This window comes from Dipodomys spectabilis, unplaced genomic scaffold (assembly GCF_019054845.1).
Source record: "Dipodomys spectabilis isolate Male_0828 unplaced genomic scaffold, ASM1905484v1 ptg000526l, whole genome shotgun sequence".
Taxonomy (NCBI): Eukaryota; Metazoa; Chordata; class Mammalia; order Rodentia; family Heteromyidae; genus Dipodomys; species Dipodomys spectabilis.
In genome coordinates, this window is record NW_024871203.1 from 3422766 (window position 1) to 3438292 (window position 15527).

General features: G+C 41.8%; 1 protein-coding gene across 1 annotated transcript in view; it reads right to left on the reverse strand.

Moving 5' to 3' along the window:
• The window catches only part of Sms (spermine synthase), a 59219-nt gene that overhangs the window by 4613 nt on the left and 39079 nt on the right, over window positions 1–15527 (reverse strand). Inside the window, exons 5-9 of the mRNA XM_042670165.1 lie at window positions 14500–14675; window positions 12113–12267; window positions 11279–11368; window positions 5602–5716; window positions 3980–4059 (exon numbers count right to left, since the gene is read on the reverse strand). Of these exons, the coding sequence (XP_042526099.1) occupies window positions 3980–4059; window positions 5602–5716; window positions 11279–11368; window positions 12113–12267; window positions 14500–14675 (616 nt within the window). The remainder of the gene's footprint in view (window positions 1–3979; window positions 4060–5601; window positions 5717–11278; window positions 11369–12112; window positions 12268–14499; window positions 14676–15527) is intronic.

A 15527-nucleotide genomic window follows, 5' to 3' on the forward strand; every position in this document is an offset into this window, starting at 1 on the left:
CCGAGGTTCTTTTTTTTTTTTTTTTTTGATTGTGATTAAATGACTACATAATTTCAAAGTCACAAGTTCATTCTAACTTCCCTGGAGCAAATTGTCTACCACAGTCTGTAATATATAACAGTGTTCACATGTTATATACCATATTTGTGATCAGCAGCATGAGGATATTTAGTAGTGGTTCAACCAGATGAGCGGGAGTTCTTTGTTTCTTAAGTCCTGTTAGTTTTGTCGTATCACCTAACCTTTTGGATTTAGCATCCACTTATCAGGGAGACCATGTACCGTTTGTCTCTTCGTTCTTGGCTTACCTCGCTCAACATGATTCCTTCTAGCTCCATCCATTTCCCTGCAAATGCCATTATTTTGTCATTTCTAATGGCTGCATAATATTCCATTGTGTATAGATACCACAATTTTTGGATCCATTCATCTGTGGTGGGGCACCTAGTGTCAAGGAGTTTTTAAAGAAAAAAAAAAAGGAGCCAGGCGCCGGTAGCTCACGCTTGTAATCCTAGCTACTCAGGAGGCTGAGATCTGACAATTGCAGTTCAAAGCCAGCCCAGGCAGGAAAGTCCGTGAGACTCTTATCTCCAATAAACCACTAGAAAACCAGAAGTGGTGCTGTGGCTCAAGCAGTAGAGTGCTCGCCTTGAGCTGAAAAGTGCAGGGAAAATGCCCAAGCCCAGAGTTCAAGCCCCATGACTGACCAAAAAAAAAAAGGAAAAAGAAAAGAAAAAAGGAGAAACTCTGTAAATAGAGATCTACCCAAAAAAGAAACAGGAGGCACTTCACTTTTCTGTACTTTTTTGGTGGAGGTGGTGGTGGTGATCGTGGGGCCTGAACTCTGGGCCTGGGCACTGTCCCTCAGCTCTTCAGCTCAAAGTTAGCACTCTACCACTTGAGCCACAGCGCCACTTCTGGCTTTTTCTGCTTATGTGGTGCTGAGGAATCGAACCCAGGGCCTCATGCATACAAGGCAAGCACTCTACCACTGAGCCACCTTCCAAACCCCCCCACACTTTTTTTTGGTCAGTCGTGGGTCCTCAACTCTAGACTTGGGCGCTGTCCCTCAGCTCTTCAGCTCAAGGCTAGCACTCTACTACCACTTGGGCCACAGCACCAATTTGGCTTTTTCTGTTTATGTGGTGCTGAGGAATTGAACCCAGGGACTCATGCAGGCAAGGCAAGCACTCTACCACTGAGCCACCTTCTCAGACTGAATCTGGGAATCTTATCTCAAATTAACTACCAAAAAGCCAGAAGTGGAGTAGTGGCTCATGTGGTGGAGTGCTAGCCTTGAGCAACGGAGCTCAGGGACTGTGCCTAAACCCAAAGTTTGGGCCCCAGTACCACCCCGCCCACTCAGGTAATAAATGTGAAAGAAACAATGCTATAGGTATGCTCTGCTTACAGAATACCCAATTGTCAAAAAAGCCCAACTCACTGGACCAAGGCTGCTTTTAGAATTAAGAAGCCTTTGAGCAGGCTTCACCATAGATCTAGTATAAACCACAGGTCAGCAAACTTCCTCTGTAAGGGCCAGACAGGAAATATTTTAGGCTAGGTAGACCATACAGTTTCCCCCATTAATGTCCACTGCCCATGTGGCAGGAAAGCAGCCACAGACACTACGTAATGAATGAGCTTGGCTGCATGCCCAGCAAGCTACAAAAAAACAACAGGATGCCACATTTGGACTGTAGTTTGTAGACCCCTACTTCAGATAGAATCAAGTCTCAATTGTGCTAAAAAAAAAAAATCACAGAGGCTGGGAATGTAGCGTAGTGGTAGAGTGCTTGCATAGCATGTATGAAGCCCTGGGTTTGATTCTTCAGTACCACATATACAGAAAAAGCCAGAAGTGGAGCTGTGTCTCAAATGGTAGAGTGCTAGCCTTGAGCAAAAGAAGCTCAGGGACAGTGTCCAGGCCTTGAGTTCAAGCCCCAGGACTGGGGGAAAAAAATCACATCTAAATATCAGAAGGAAAAGAATAGCTACTTGCAGACATCTATTTACTCCTCTAAGTTCTTTCACCAAGTTCAAAGTCCAGATTGAATCTCTACCAGCCTGCAGGTTTTGTAGGCAGGAGGAAGAGGAAGAAACAGGAGGGTTATAGCCTAAGTCAAGGTTATCTTGCAACTGCTAAATTATTTTCGGACTTATTCGTCTCAAAACCCCAAAAGTCTAGGATAGCATAGAGTTTAAGGTTAAACCGAGTAGTTCATGTCTGTAATCATAGTGATTCAGGAAGGTGAGATCTGAGGATCTCAGTTCAAAGCTAGCATGGGCAGGAAATTCTATGAGATTCTTACTTCTGATAAAACACTAAAGATCCAGAAGTGGAGGTATGGCTCAAATGGAAGAATGCTAGCCTTGAGCACCAAAGCTCAGAATCAGCATCCAACCTTGGTTTCAAGCCCCAGTACCAGCACACACACACACAAAAAGAAGAGGTTCAAGTACGGGACTGTAACTGCACAGTGTGCTGACTTACAGGTAAGTTATGTACAAAAAAGCTAAAACTACAAGTAAGGAATTACTAATGCTTTCGTCACAAATGTAAATGACTGAGGAGATTAAATGTTTTCACCTTACACATTACACAAAATACACACATGCATTTGGACATCACATCAATTTGTGCAGTTTTATACATCATCCAAAAGTAACTTTTAAGAACTTTATATTAAAAAGTAGCATTTTTTTGCTTAGCAAAGAAATATTTTATGAAGTTATTTATATCATATGTAGTTTCTTAGGGGATGAGGATTATAGAAGCACTGTAGAGTATGAAATATTGCTTATGACTTAATAAACCTTTTATCTCAGCCCAAGAAAGAAATTTAGGGTAGTGGGTATAATATCTGTACTCACTCAGAATGCAGAGAAAAGTATGCAATACTACCTAAGCGCTGTAATTTTTGTACTGAGTAAATAGACTCAGTTATCAACTAGCTGCCTTTGCTGTCATTTTCAGAATTTTTTAATGTTAGGATTTGTATATATTTTGTATAGATATCAAGAAAAAAGCCAGGCACTGGTGGTTCACACCTAAAAGCCTAACTAATTAAGTGGGTTAGATTCAAGGTTTACGGTTCAAAGCCAACCCTAGCAGTAAAGTCCATAAGACTCTTATCTCCAATTTACCACCAAAAAGCTGAAGTGGAACTGTGGCTCAAGTGGTAGAGGGCTATCCTTGAGCTTAAAAAGCTCAGGGACAGCAGGGTGCTAGTGGCTCATACCTGTAATCCTAGCTACTCAGGATGCTGAGATCTGAGGATCGTGTTTCAAAGCCAACTTGGACAAGAAAGTTCATGAGACTCTTAGCTCCAATTCATCACTCAAAAACTGGAAGGGGCACTGTGGCCCAAGTGGTAGAGTACTAGCTGTGAGCAAAAGAAGCTTATGGACAGTACCCAGGCTCAGCATTCAAGCCCCAGGACCAGCCAAAAAAAATAAATAAAGCTCAGGAACAACACCCAGGCCTTGATTTCAAGGCCCAGGAACAACATACACACACGTCCAAAAAAAACCCCAAAAAACAAAAACCCCAAAACCAACCAAACAAAAAACCTTCACATTTTCAATGGGGCTGGGAAGAGGGCAGGGGAGAGCTACAATTTACTTCCATCTGGTGGCAGAAAGTATTACTACAGGGTAAAGCTGTTTATCAAGTGTATATCACTAAATGAGGTTTGCAATGAAGGCTGCTCCGAGATGAGGCGAGGAAAAAAGAAAGAAAACATGGTCTTTGTTGCCATCTTGTGGCCAAATTTCAAAATACAGCCAAAGACCAGACTACAAATCAGATTATTGAGGGTCTTGCTGCAAACTCAAGACAGGCCAACTAATGAGAAAGTTACTAGTTGAGATAATATAATCTAATGAAGCTGTTCTGTCCTTTACATAAATTTTAATTTTGAATTTGAACTTCAAATTATTTATTCTTCAAGGAGGGAGGGGGACTTGAGTAGCCTACCTGTGTAAAGTACTTCCCATCTTCTTTCAGTACTCGCATCGAGAGGTCAAGAATCAGTCTGAGAAACTCCCATGTGGAATCTGAGTATTAAAAAATTAAGTTTTATAAATAAGTTTGTATGCATCAAAAATACTTATCAGCAAATATTCACTCCAGTACTCAAATGTCTCTTTCTTTCTCCCCCCCCCCCCACGCGCGCACACACACATACACATATACACATACAAGATCTATGAGCTTGAGACTCAATACTGGAGTATGTTCATGAACAATACTAGTGTCCCCCACACACAAACACCTAGGTCAAAACACAACAGCAACCAAATAGCCCTGCTCTCACACCAGCATAACAACTCACACTGGGGTCTGGAGATGTAAATCTCAGTGCTGTAGCATGCTTGCCCTGCTTTGTACCCCAGTACCTGCCCCAGAGAAATATTCAAGCCAAAGGCAGTACTTGCAACCAGAAAGAAAACTGCTCGAGAGGGAAGGAATAGACCTAGAGAGAAACCACAATGCTCATCAGATTGGGGCCCATTTTGTAAACTCAGCAAGAAGTTAAGTTTATAGAAGAAACATTAACAGAGAAACCATGAACCAGCAGGTGTGGGGCATGTGGTTTAAGAAGGGGAATAATCTATGTTGTTGGTTAGAAACATCCCCAGCATGTCTTGCTACAGGTAAAAAAAATAAAAATAAAAAAGAAAGAAATTATCAATTAGTCTTAATGATGTGATTATGAGCCCTTTTGAATGACAGTTTCAAATAAGCGAGCTAATCTACTCATTAAATGGCACAATAGGATATAAAGCCAAAGCCAAAGCCAGCCATTTTTCTACCATGGGCCTCAGTGTAACATCTTTTTTAAAAATGAAAGAACTACTTCTGGTGGCTCACGCCTGTAATCCTAGCTAATGAGGAGGCTGAGATCTGAAGATCATGGTTTCAAGCCAGTCTAGAGAAGTCTGTGAGACTCAGCTCCAATTCACCACCAAAAATAAGCACAAAGTGGAGCTGTGGCTCAGGAGGTAAAAGCACTAGTCTCGAGCAAAAAAAGTTCAGGAGCAGCATTTTGGCCCCAAGTGTGAGCCCCAGGACCCACACCGAAAGAAAGAAAGAACGAAAGAAAGAAAGAAAGAGAGGGGGAAGGGAGGGAGGGAGGGAAAGAGAGAAAGAAAGAAAGGAGGGAGGGAGGGAGGAAGAGAGGGAGGGAGAGAGGGAGGGAAAGAGAGAAAGAGAGAAAGAAAGGAGGGAAGGAGGGAGGGAGGGAAAGAAACACAGACAGACAGAACTAGTGTGGGGGAGGGAGGGAGGTGTGGATGTGCATGCATGCGTGCACACACGTACACACATGCACGCGCACACACACACACAGAAAAAAAGGGAAAAAATAGATCATTCGAGATCCTAATTAACACAGATGCACTAACGAAACATTTTCATGAGCAAGTATCTAAACTAAAAATATGATACAGAATTGGTAGAATGTGAGGGGAGGGGGCGACATTGTCCAAAGAGAAATATATCCTTTACCTGACTTATGTAACTGTAACCCCTCTGTATAACACCTCTATGATCATAAACAATAAAAAAACTTTGAAAAAATATGACACAGAATCTACCTTCTTCTGGAGATGTGGAGATCGGAACCGCTGTCAAGTCATTAATCACATAATCAAACTCTCTCCCTTCTTTGGCGTACCTCTTCAGTACTGGAATACAGTCCTCTATTAGAACCTGTCACCCAGAGAACATGAGCCAACACATTATGCACATGAGCCAACACATATGGATGTAGTTATTAACAACAGTTACTGTAGAAAGGGGCAATGCCAGCTGGGGCCAAGCTCCACAGCATCTGCCACACTATCGACTAATAGAAAAAAGGAGCACTTGGAATAAGCCTCACAGGCACGCAGACCTCATCTAAACAACAACCCTACCGGTATTGTTATTGCCCCCATTTTACCCACAGAGAAACACAATCACTTAAGACGGATTCCACAGCTTGCCCAAAGGCACTCAACAAGAAGTGTACCAAGAACTATCTGAAAGCAAAGTTCAAAAGCTACCTCTGCTTCAGACTGCCTCTTCTAACACTGACAATATTTTCTGTTCCTTTTTGTTGTGCTAGTCCTAGGGCTTGAACTCAGGTCCTGGGCAGTCTTTGAGCTTTTGGAAGTGAGAATTTGCCAGATTTTCTCCTCAGGCTGGCTTTGAACCACAATCTCAGGTCCCAGCCTCCTGATTACAAGTGTAAGCCACTGGTGCCCAGATTCTGCTCTGTTTTTATACTAAACACTACAGGTCTTCATTGTCTTTGGGTTTTTGTATCTATTACTATTAAACGATAGTGTTTCATATGCTCTGAATACTGCTGATAAAAATTCGTCATAAATACCAGCTTCTACTATAGAGGAGTGATCCAACAGTGGAGAATAGCCATTAAGGGCTGCAATTCTCAAGTAAAACCTACAAAGTAATAAGATAACCCTTATACAGGGACACTACCCATGGTCTTAGCTCCCAATTACCCAACCATAGATGTGTGTGTGAGTGTGAGTGCGTGTGTGTGTAACAGGAAATAATCCGAGTTGAAAATTATGTGCACTTAATTCTGAGCAGTATGATACACCTCCACACAGCATCACCCAGGACATGAGTAAATTCCATTGTCTGGAGTATCCACGCTATGTATACAACTAGTCTATTCGCTTCTGTCTTAGTTGTCAGATTATCCTGGTAACACAGTGCTTGGGTTCACGTAAGCACTGTTTTACTTAATAAGGGCTCTAAAGCACAGGAGTGGTGATGCTGGGGGTGTAGCTTGGTAGTTGAATATGTGAATAGCATGAGCAATGCTTCGGTTCAAACCTAACTGCACACATATGCACAAGCATTTGCACATAGAGTAAAGACACCAGGAATTTTACTTCAGTAATTCATACTATTAGTAGTTATTATTATAAATCTCTTACTTGCTTAACTTGTAAATTCAACCTTATAGGAACACATGCAGAGAGCAAAACACGGTAAGGAAAACTAGTGTACAGGAAATAGCTGGGAGTATTCCATATTTTTGAAGTATGGAAGCTATGTTTTGTAGACCATCTGGCTCCAGGCAAAACTCTGAATGAGGCTGGAGGGTTTTTTCCCCCAGCTTTTATTTTTTTAGTTAAAAAAAAAAAATTCACAGAGGGCACTGGTGGCTCACACCTGTAATCCTAGCTACTCAGGAGGCTGAAATCTGAGGATTGTGGTTTGAAGCCAGTCCGAGCAGAAAAGTCTATAAGACTCTTATCTCCAATTAATCACCAGAAAACAGGAAATGGAACTGTGGCTCAACGTGGTGGAGTACTAGCAGTAGAAAAAGAGCTCAGGGACAGCACCCAGACCCAAAGTTCAAGGCCCACAACCACCACCAACAAGAACAACAAAATCACATATTAAAACTTAGCAATCAAAGTCTGATAAACAGTTCCTTGTAACTTGTCCTGTTACTGAATTATTATTTAATAACCTGTTTCACTTAATGTTTAATTAGGTAGAGAGAAAAGTACTAACACCCCAACTACTATAACCCACATGTGAATCTCATCTTGGAGTCAGGGTATGTGTCAAGGTTTTTAAAGCACCTGCCAGCTGGGTGCCGGTGGCTCTTGTCTAGCTACTCAGGAGGCTAAGATCTGAGGATCACGGTTCAAAGCCAGCCCGGGCAGGAAAATCTGTGAGACTCTTATCTCCTGTAAACCACTCAGAAAAGTGGAAATGGTGCTATGGTAAAGGGCTAGCCTTGAGCTGAAGAACTCAGGGACAGTACCCAGGCCCAGAGTTCAAGCTCTATGGCAAAAAAAAAAAAAAAAGCAACTCAGGGACAGAGCCCAGACCCTGAGTTTATACCCCAGGAAAACAAAGCAAGCAAACAACAAAAAATTCTATTCTTATGGTCAAGCTTTGTCTTCTATAAGCACAGTCCTGGTACTGATAATTCTGCTTATGTGTTAAATGCACAAACTTTGGGTTAAGGAGTTAAAAAAAAAAAAAAACATGTGTGGCTGGGTACTGGTTGCTCATGCCTGTAATCTTAGCTACTCATGAGGCTGAGATCTGAGGATTACAGTTTGAAGCCAGCTAAGGCCCGAAAGTCCCTGAGACTCTCATCTCCAATAAACTACTCAGAATAGGAAGGAAGTGGCGCTGTGACTCAAGTGGCAGAGTGCTAGCCTTGAGCACAAAGAGGCTCAGGGAAGCACCCAGGCCCTGAGTTCGAGCCCCAGGACTGGGGGGGGAAAAAGACACATGTGTTCTAGTTTTCAGAATTTTTAATTCTTATGGTTTTTATTGAGGGGGGAGGGAGTTCTGGAGCTTCAACTCAGGGCTTCATCTCTCCCTTAGCTTTTCCACTCAAGGCTGGGGCTTCACCACTTGAGCCATACTTCCACACCTGGCTTTTTGTTGGTTAACTAAAGGTAAGGGTCCCCTGGAATTGTCTGCTGGAGGTAGCCTTGAATTGCAGTCTTCAGATCTCAGCAATCTGAGTAGCTAATGGCACCTGGCTGGTTTTCAGTTTTAATAGCAGTCCATGCCTTAACCAGCAATGCATGCCAAGCAGCTGGTTCCTCACATTGTCCCTAGTATACTTCAGACAAGTTCAGGTTCCCATAACTTGATTCTTATCTGTCTGCTATCTGTGTCTCACTTCCTATTTGATTACTGTACCTTACAGTAACTTGACCAACAGGACAAGGCTCAAGACTGCCTCCAAAGTTTTCCTGGCTAGTCTCAGATATTTCTTTTTTTTTTTTTTTTAAATAAATGAACAGCTAGGCTTAGAATGATACTGGTTTTAAAGTTCATTTGTAATTCAAGTCAATCTCCTAATATTTTTTTTCAGTTTATGCCTACATATTTAAGTTGACTTTTGACATGGAATGGGATTTCCTGTTCCCTCATTTCCTTTTATTCAGTGTTTAGCAAATTGTTTTTAGGCTTCACCAAATTTTCATGAATCCAACTAAAAGTTTAGACAAGTTTCTTACATTTTGTGAGCATAGATATCACATGCAATTATTTTAATCTTCCAACCTTGTATTTGCTCTCTCTCTCGCTCTCTATCTATATCTATATCTATATCTATATATATATCAGCTTAAAAACAATGTGGAGGCCAGGTACCAGTGGCTCACGCTATAATCCTAGCTACTCAGAAGGCTGAAATCTGAGGATGGCTGAAGTTCAAAGCCAGCCCAGGCAGGAAAGGCCATGAGACTCTGATCTCCAATAAACTACTAAGAAAAAGCTAGAAGTGGCATTTGTGGCTTAAAGTGGTAGAGCACTAGCCTTGAGCAAAAGATGTTCAGGGAAAGCACTAGGGCCCTGAGTTCATGCCCCAGGGCCAGAAGGGGATTAGGGGGACAGGAACCAATGTTGAGCACAGGTAATAAGCATCCATCATTTGGTTCCTAATTTCCATGGTAATGGCTTTTGTCATTGATTCTATTTTGTACTATGTCATTAGCTATAACCTTAGAGGCAAGTTTCTAATACTATCTTCTATTATGTTTTAATGTATTTCCCTCTATTACAAATTTATTTTACCTAACAAATTCATATTAAGCTATGGAGCAGGATGCCAGAGGCTCAGTCCTGTAATCCTAGTTCAATTCATGATGCTGAGATCTAAGGATTAAGGTTCAAAGCCAGACCAAGCAGGAAAGTGTGAGACTTTTTCTCAACAACCACTGAAAAGCCTGAAGTGGAGCTACAGCTCAAGTGGCACAGTGGTAGCCTTGAGCAAAAAAAGGTCAGGAACACTGACCAGGCCCCAAGTGTAAGCTGCAGAGAGGTGCACACTCATGCGTGTATATGTGTTTGTGTGTATGTGCGTGCACACTCACAAAGTGATTATCTCAAACTGCTTCCTTGCTCTTTTTTTCCCTCCCTTCCTCTCTCCCTCCCTCCCTTCTTCCTTCCTTTCTCTTTCTTTCCTGGGAGGATGGCATCATATCCCAGTCCTCAGATCTCAGCTTCCTGAGTAGCCAGGATTACAGGCATGGACCACCAGTGACCAGCAATGAAACTTTTATTTGGGGGGGGGGGAGGGGTCTGGTCGTGGGGTCCGAACTCTGGGCCTCTGTCCCTCAGCTCTTCAAGCTCAAGGCTAGCGCTCTACCTCTTGAACCACAGCGCTGCTTCCAGTTTTTTTCTTTTTGCTTATGTGGTGCTGAGGAATTGAACCCAGGGCCTCAGGCATGCAAGGCAAGTGCTTTACCACTGACCACCTTCCCAGCCCCTAATGAAACATTTTTTTTGTTTTATTTTGTTTTTGTTTTTGTTTTTTGGGTCTGGTCGTGGGCCTGAACTCTGAGCCTGGGTACTGTCCCTCAGCTCTTCAGCTCAAGGCTAGCACTCTACCACTTGAGCCACAGCACCACTTCCAGCTTTAAAAAAAAAAAAAGGTTTGTTTTTCTTTTTTTTTTGTGAAACATTTTTTAAACAAATGTTAATAATAACTGGTTGTAAAAGATACAAAAAAGTCATTATTTTTTTAGGGGGTGCAGGTTCAAGGAGTTGAACTCAGGGCCTGGGCATGTCCCTTTTTTGCTCAAAGCCAATGATCTAGCACCTGAGCCACAGCTTCACTTGTATCTTTTGTGCTGGGTAACTGGAGATTATAACTCTCATGGATTTTTCTGCCTGGGCTGACTTTGAACCTCAATGCTCAAATCTCAATCTCAGTACCTGCGCGCGCGCGCACACACACACACACACACACGGCAGACTGTATACCTACCACATGCAAACCTGAGTTTGACATGAACACCAAAAATTAGTTAATTGTATTGACATAGATAATCTAGAATTTCTGATTTTTTAGCATCTACATTTATCTATCCTAAATATAAAAGTAAGTTAAAGCTGGGCGTCGGTGGCTCACGCCTGTAATCCTAGCTACTCAGGAGGCTGAGATCTGAAGATTGCAGTTCAAAGCCAGCCCCGGCAAGAAAGTCCGTGAAACTCTTATCTCCAATAAACAACCAGAAAGCCGGAAATGACACTGTAGCTCAAATGGTAGAGCGCTAGCCTTGAACTGATGAGCTGAGGGACAGTGCTCAGGCCCAGAGTTCAAGCCCCACAACTGACAAAAACAAAAAGTAAGTTAAATGTTAAATACAAACGTGATTTAATTCACATAGACGATCGACCTACTTAACCAAGTACACTAATACTAAGATGACATATTCTAATCAATAACGTAATTATCAGTACTCAAAGACATTACCATGAAAACATAATTACCTGATAGCAGTCTCCTTTAAGATTGTCTAGGACGTCGCCACATGTTTTTCGCATAAATTTCTTACATCCATCAATCACCATTTGGTCAATGTTCAAAAAAGGTTAAGGAGAATTTCAGTATATCTAAGAATTCTGAAGAGTAACACTTAAGAAAAAGTTAAGACAAGCATAAATGTTTTATGAAACTAAATTGGTTGTTTCAAAAATTACTATGATAGTAATTTTATTTTCACTCTAGGGATACTCAAAGGGAACTAAATTTTTGTTTCTTCCCATAAAATGGTTTACAGAAGCCATTTTGACAAATGCTATATAATCATAGAGTACCAAAGTTACTTGCTCTTTAATACTCAGCTACATTATCTCTATCTCTGCTTCTCTGTGAAAGGGTACTGGTCCTAAAGTGAAACGTTTGTTCAAGGCAGTCCATATAATGAATGGATCTGCCTGTAGTAATACTGACATAAATCTTTTGTGTTTGTGTGTATATCTGTGTATGTGTCTATATGTGTATGTGTGTGTCCCAACCTTAGGGCTTGAACTCAGGGTCTGGGTGCTATCCCTGAGTTTTTTTGCTCGAGGATAGCAATCTATCACTTGAGCCACAACTCCACTTCCAGCTTTTTGGTGGTAAATTGATGATAAAGAGTTTCACAGACTTTCCTGCCAGGGCTGGCTTAGAACCATGATCCTTAGATCTCAGCCCCCTGAGTAGCTAGGATTACAGGCATGAGCCACTAGCATCAGGCATGCTGACTATAATCTTAAGATTAAAAAGGGAAAAAAAGAAAGCAAAAGCCCATGGAACGTGTTCCATTAAACACCAAAGGATATCTCTACCATAGTGACCATCTTTGGTTTCAGTTTGACTATCTCACATAATATGCCTCCATCTCCACCTCCCAGAATCAGGACATCTTTGCCAGTGTAATCTTCTTTGCCACTTCCCATGATGGCCTGGGTATATGCGAAATCACTCTCTGCCAAATCTAGGGAAGAGAAAGAGATCCAAATGTTGACTCCACTCAGACATACACCACCACCCTGACATTACCACTCTAGAAGGTATTGGAATCTAATCTAAAATATAAAATTGTTTCATCTTTAAAAACTTTTACCAGGTGCCAGTGGCTCATGTCTATAACCTCAGGTTCTTAGGAGGCTGAGATCTCAGTATCAAAATCTGAAGCCAGCCTAGGCAGAGAAATCCAATCATAAATTAACCAGCAAAAAGCCAGAAGTAGAGGTGTTATTCAAATGCCTGCCTTGGGCAAAAAAGCAATAAAGTAAGAGGGCTAGGCCCTGAGTTCAAGCCTCATTGCTACCCCCCTTTCATTATTGGCTTTCCCCAATATCTCCATAATGTGCAAGGTTATTTTGACTTTTACACTAAGGAATCTTCATCAATATCATTCATCTGATGTCTAGTAAAAAAAGGACATCAGTCAATGGGAAGAAAATCCAGTCTGAACAATGTGCTGAAATGCTGAATAATCACAGATGAAATAATATGGCATCCGGAAGCAGCTTCAAAATGACATCGATGGAACTGAAGGCACTCAAGTGGTAGAGCACCATCTCTGAGAAAAAAACATTGATAGTGACAAGGTGACTTGGGGCTTAGCTGAAATAAGACTTATCACAAGTAGATTGTTGATAGCTGTTGGTGAATATATATAGATTCATCACACTCATTTGTTTATTATGGTTTTAAGTTTTTCTATAACAAAGTGTTTTTAAAAGGTAATTTCACTTTCTTTTTCAATAAGACCTAGCGAGGGAGGAAGTGACACTGTCCAAAAAGAAATGTACTCTTGGGCTGGGAATATGGCTTAGTGGTAGAGTGCTTGCCTAGCATGCATGAAGCCCAGGGTTCAATTGCTTAGTACCACATTAACAGCAAAAGGCCGGAAGTGTTGCTGTGGTTCAAGTGGTAGAGTGCTATCCTTAAGCAAAAGCTCAGTGACAGTGATCAGGTCCTGAGTTCAAGCCCCAGGACTGACAAAAAAAAATGTGTTCTTTACCTGAGTTATGCAACTATAACCCCTCTGAACATCACCTTTACAATAATAATTTTTTTTGGGGGGGAGGGGGGTCCGGTCATGGGGCCTGAACTCTGGGCTTGGGCGCTGTCCCTCAGCTCTTCAGCTCAAGGCTAGTGCTCTACCACTTGAGCCACAGTGCCACTTCCGGCTTTTTTCTTATGTGGTGCTGAGGAATTGAACCCAGGGCCTCAGGCATGCAAAGCAAGCGTTCTACCACTGAGCCAACTTCCCAGCCCCTACAATAATAACTTTTTAAAAAATTTTAAAGAAATAAAATCCAGCCACTCATCACAAGAAAAAGGAAGTTCACATAAAAATTCAATCTATGGGGGCTGGGAAGGTGGCTCAGTGGTAGAGTGCTTGTCTTGCATGCATGAGGCCCTGAGTTTGATTCTTCAGCACCACATAAGCAGAAAAACCCGGAAGTGGCGCTGTGGCTCAAGTGGTCGAGCGCTAGCCTTGAGCTGAAGAGTTGAGGGACAGTGCCCAGGCCCAGAGTTCAGGCCCATGATTGATGCAAAAGAAAAAAAAATTCAGTCTATAGGTTAATATGAATGTGAAATTTGGGGTTTGTCTGTTTGTGTCGGTATTAGAGCTTGAATGCTGGGCCTTAAGCTCTTGCCCAGCCATTTCTACTAACTCCACCACCTGAGCTGTACTTCCACTCCCAGCTTTTGGTTGATTAATTAGAGGTAAGAGTCTGAAGGATTTATCTGTCTGGGTTTCTTTTGAACCTCAATCCTCAGATGTCAGCCACCTGAATAGCAAGAAGCAGACATGAGCCACAGGCTCCTGGTGAGTATGAATGATTAGAGACAGCAGTAAGAACCAAACTTGGAAGTCAGGTGCCAGTGGTTCATGCCTATAATCCTAGCTACTCAGGAGGCTGAGATCTGATTATCACAATTCAAAGCCAGACCAGGCAGGAAAATATGTGAGACTCTCATCTCCAATTAACCACCAGAAAACCAGAAGTGGAGCTGTGGCTCAGATGGTTCAGCAAGCTCCTTGAGCTGAAGAGCTTAGGGACAGCACCCAGGCCAAGAGTTCAAGCCCCACGACTGACAAAATAAAAGAACCAAATTTGAAATCCACAGTGCTAACGTCCCCCACCCCCATCCCCACCCCCAAAAAACACCATTATCCTGGCACCTTGCCACAAGGTGTGATACTTACTAACATCCCCACTAAGAATGAGAATATTTCCAAACTGCTTTGAGTGCAGAATTTTAATGTTCTGATAAGGTGAATCTTCATCGTACACCACTTCATCTATGTCATACTCAACAAGGCGCCCATCAGCAGTGGGCCAGTATCTGTCGATGGCACCTCCTCGAACTATAGGTGGCAATCTGGAAAAAGAAGAAACAGGAATGAACATTGCAAAAGGACTGCCTCAGTAGGGGATCTAGACTGGAGAATGTGCAAAAGAAAAATTCTATTAAGTGAAGTAAGCCAGGCCTAAAGAAACATAGGTCCCATGATTTCCCTTGTTTGCAATAACTAGTATGTCTAAGACAAGCAGAAATGGTCAGATAAGTTGATGTTAAGCAAAATGAACCCCAAGTTAAGGACTCAAATGTTTTTTCTTTCTTGCTATTGTGTCTAACATATTCATAAGATATTTCTTTGTTGCTTTGTATGTCCCTCCCCCACTGTTTTCACTGTATTTGATGTTGGTATAATTTGTGGAGGGGAAGGGAAAAAACAAATTGTTTTAATAGGGATACAGGTGAACCCATTGCAACAATGAGATGTACAAGTCGTTATGTCGAAAATGAACTTTCCAATTTTGGTGGGGCGGGGAGATATGGACAGGAATGGGAAGGGGAAACAAAGGAGGAGGCTATAATGCTTGATAAGAAATGTACTCATTATCTTGCCAATGTAATTGTAACCCCTCTGTATTGTATGGTATTTTCACAATAAAAAAAAGGACTTCAGCAAATACCTGTCACTGAAGATTTAGGTAATCACCTGACCAGTACCACAGTCTCACCAGTTCATGTGGACAATACCATTATCTAGCACAAGAGCCATCATCTTCAAGTGTCCCCACGGCCCAATATGTCCTTTATTACTGTTCTGCTTTAGAATAAAGGAGCATATACTGCCATCTGCTATTTTTTAAACCCTCATTTCACTTGAGTATTTTTTTAGTGTGCTTCTCTAAAAGTTCAGATCAGATATTCTGCAAAATAGTC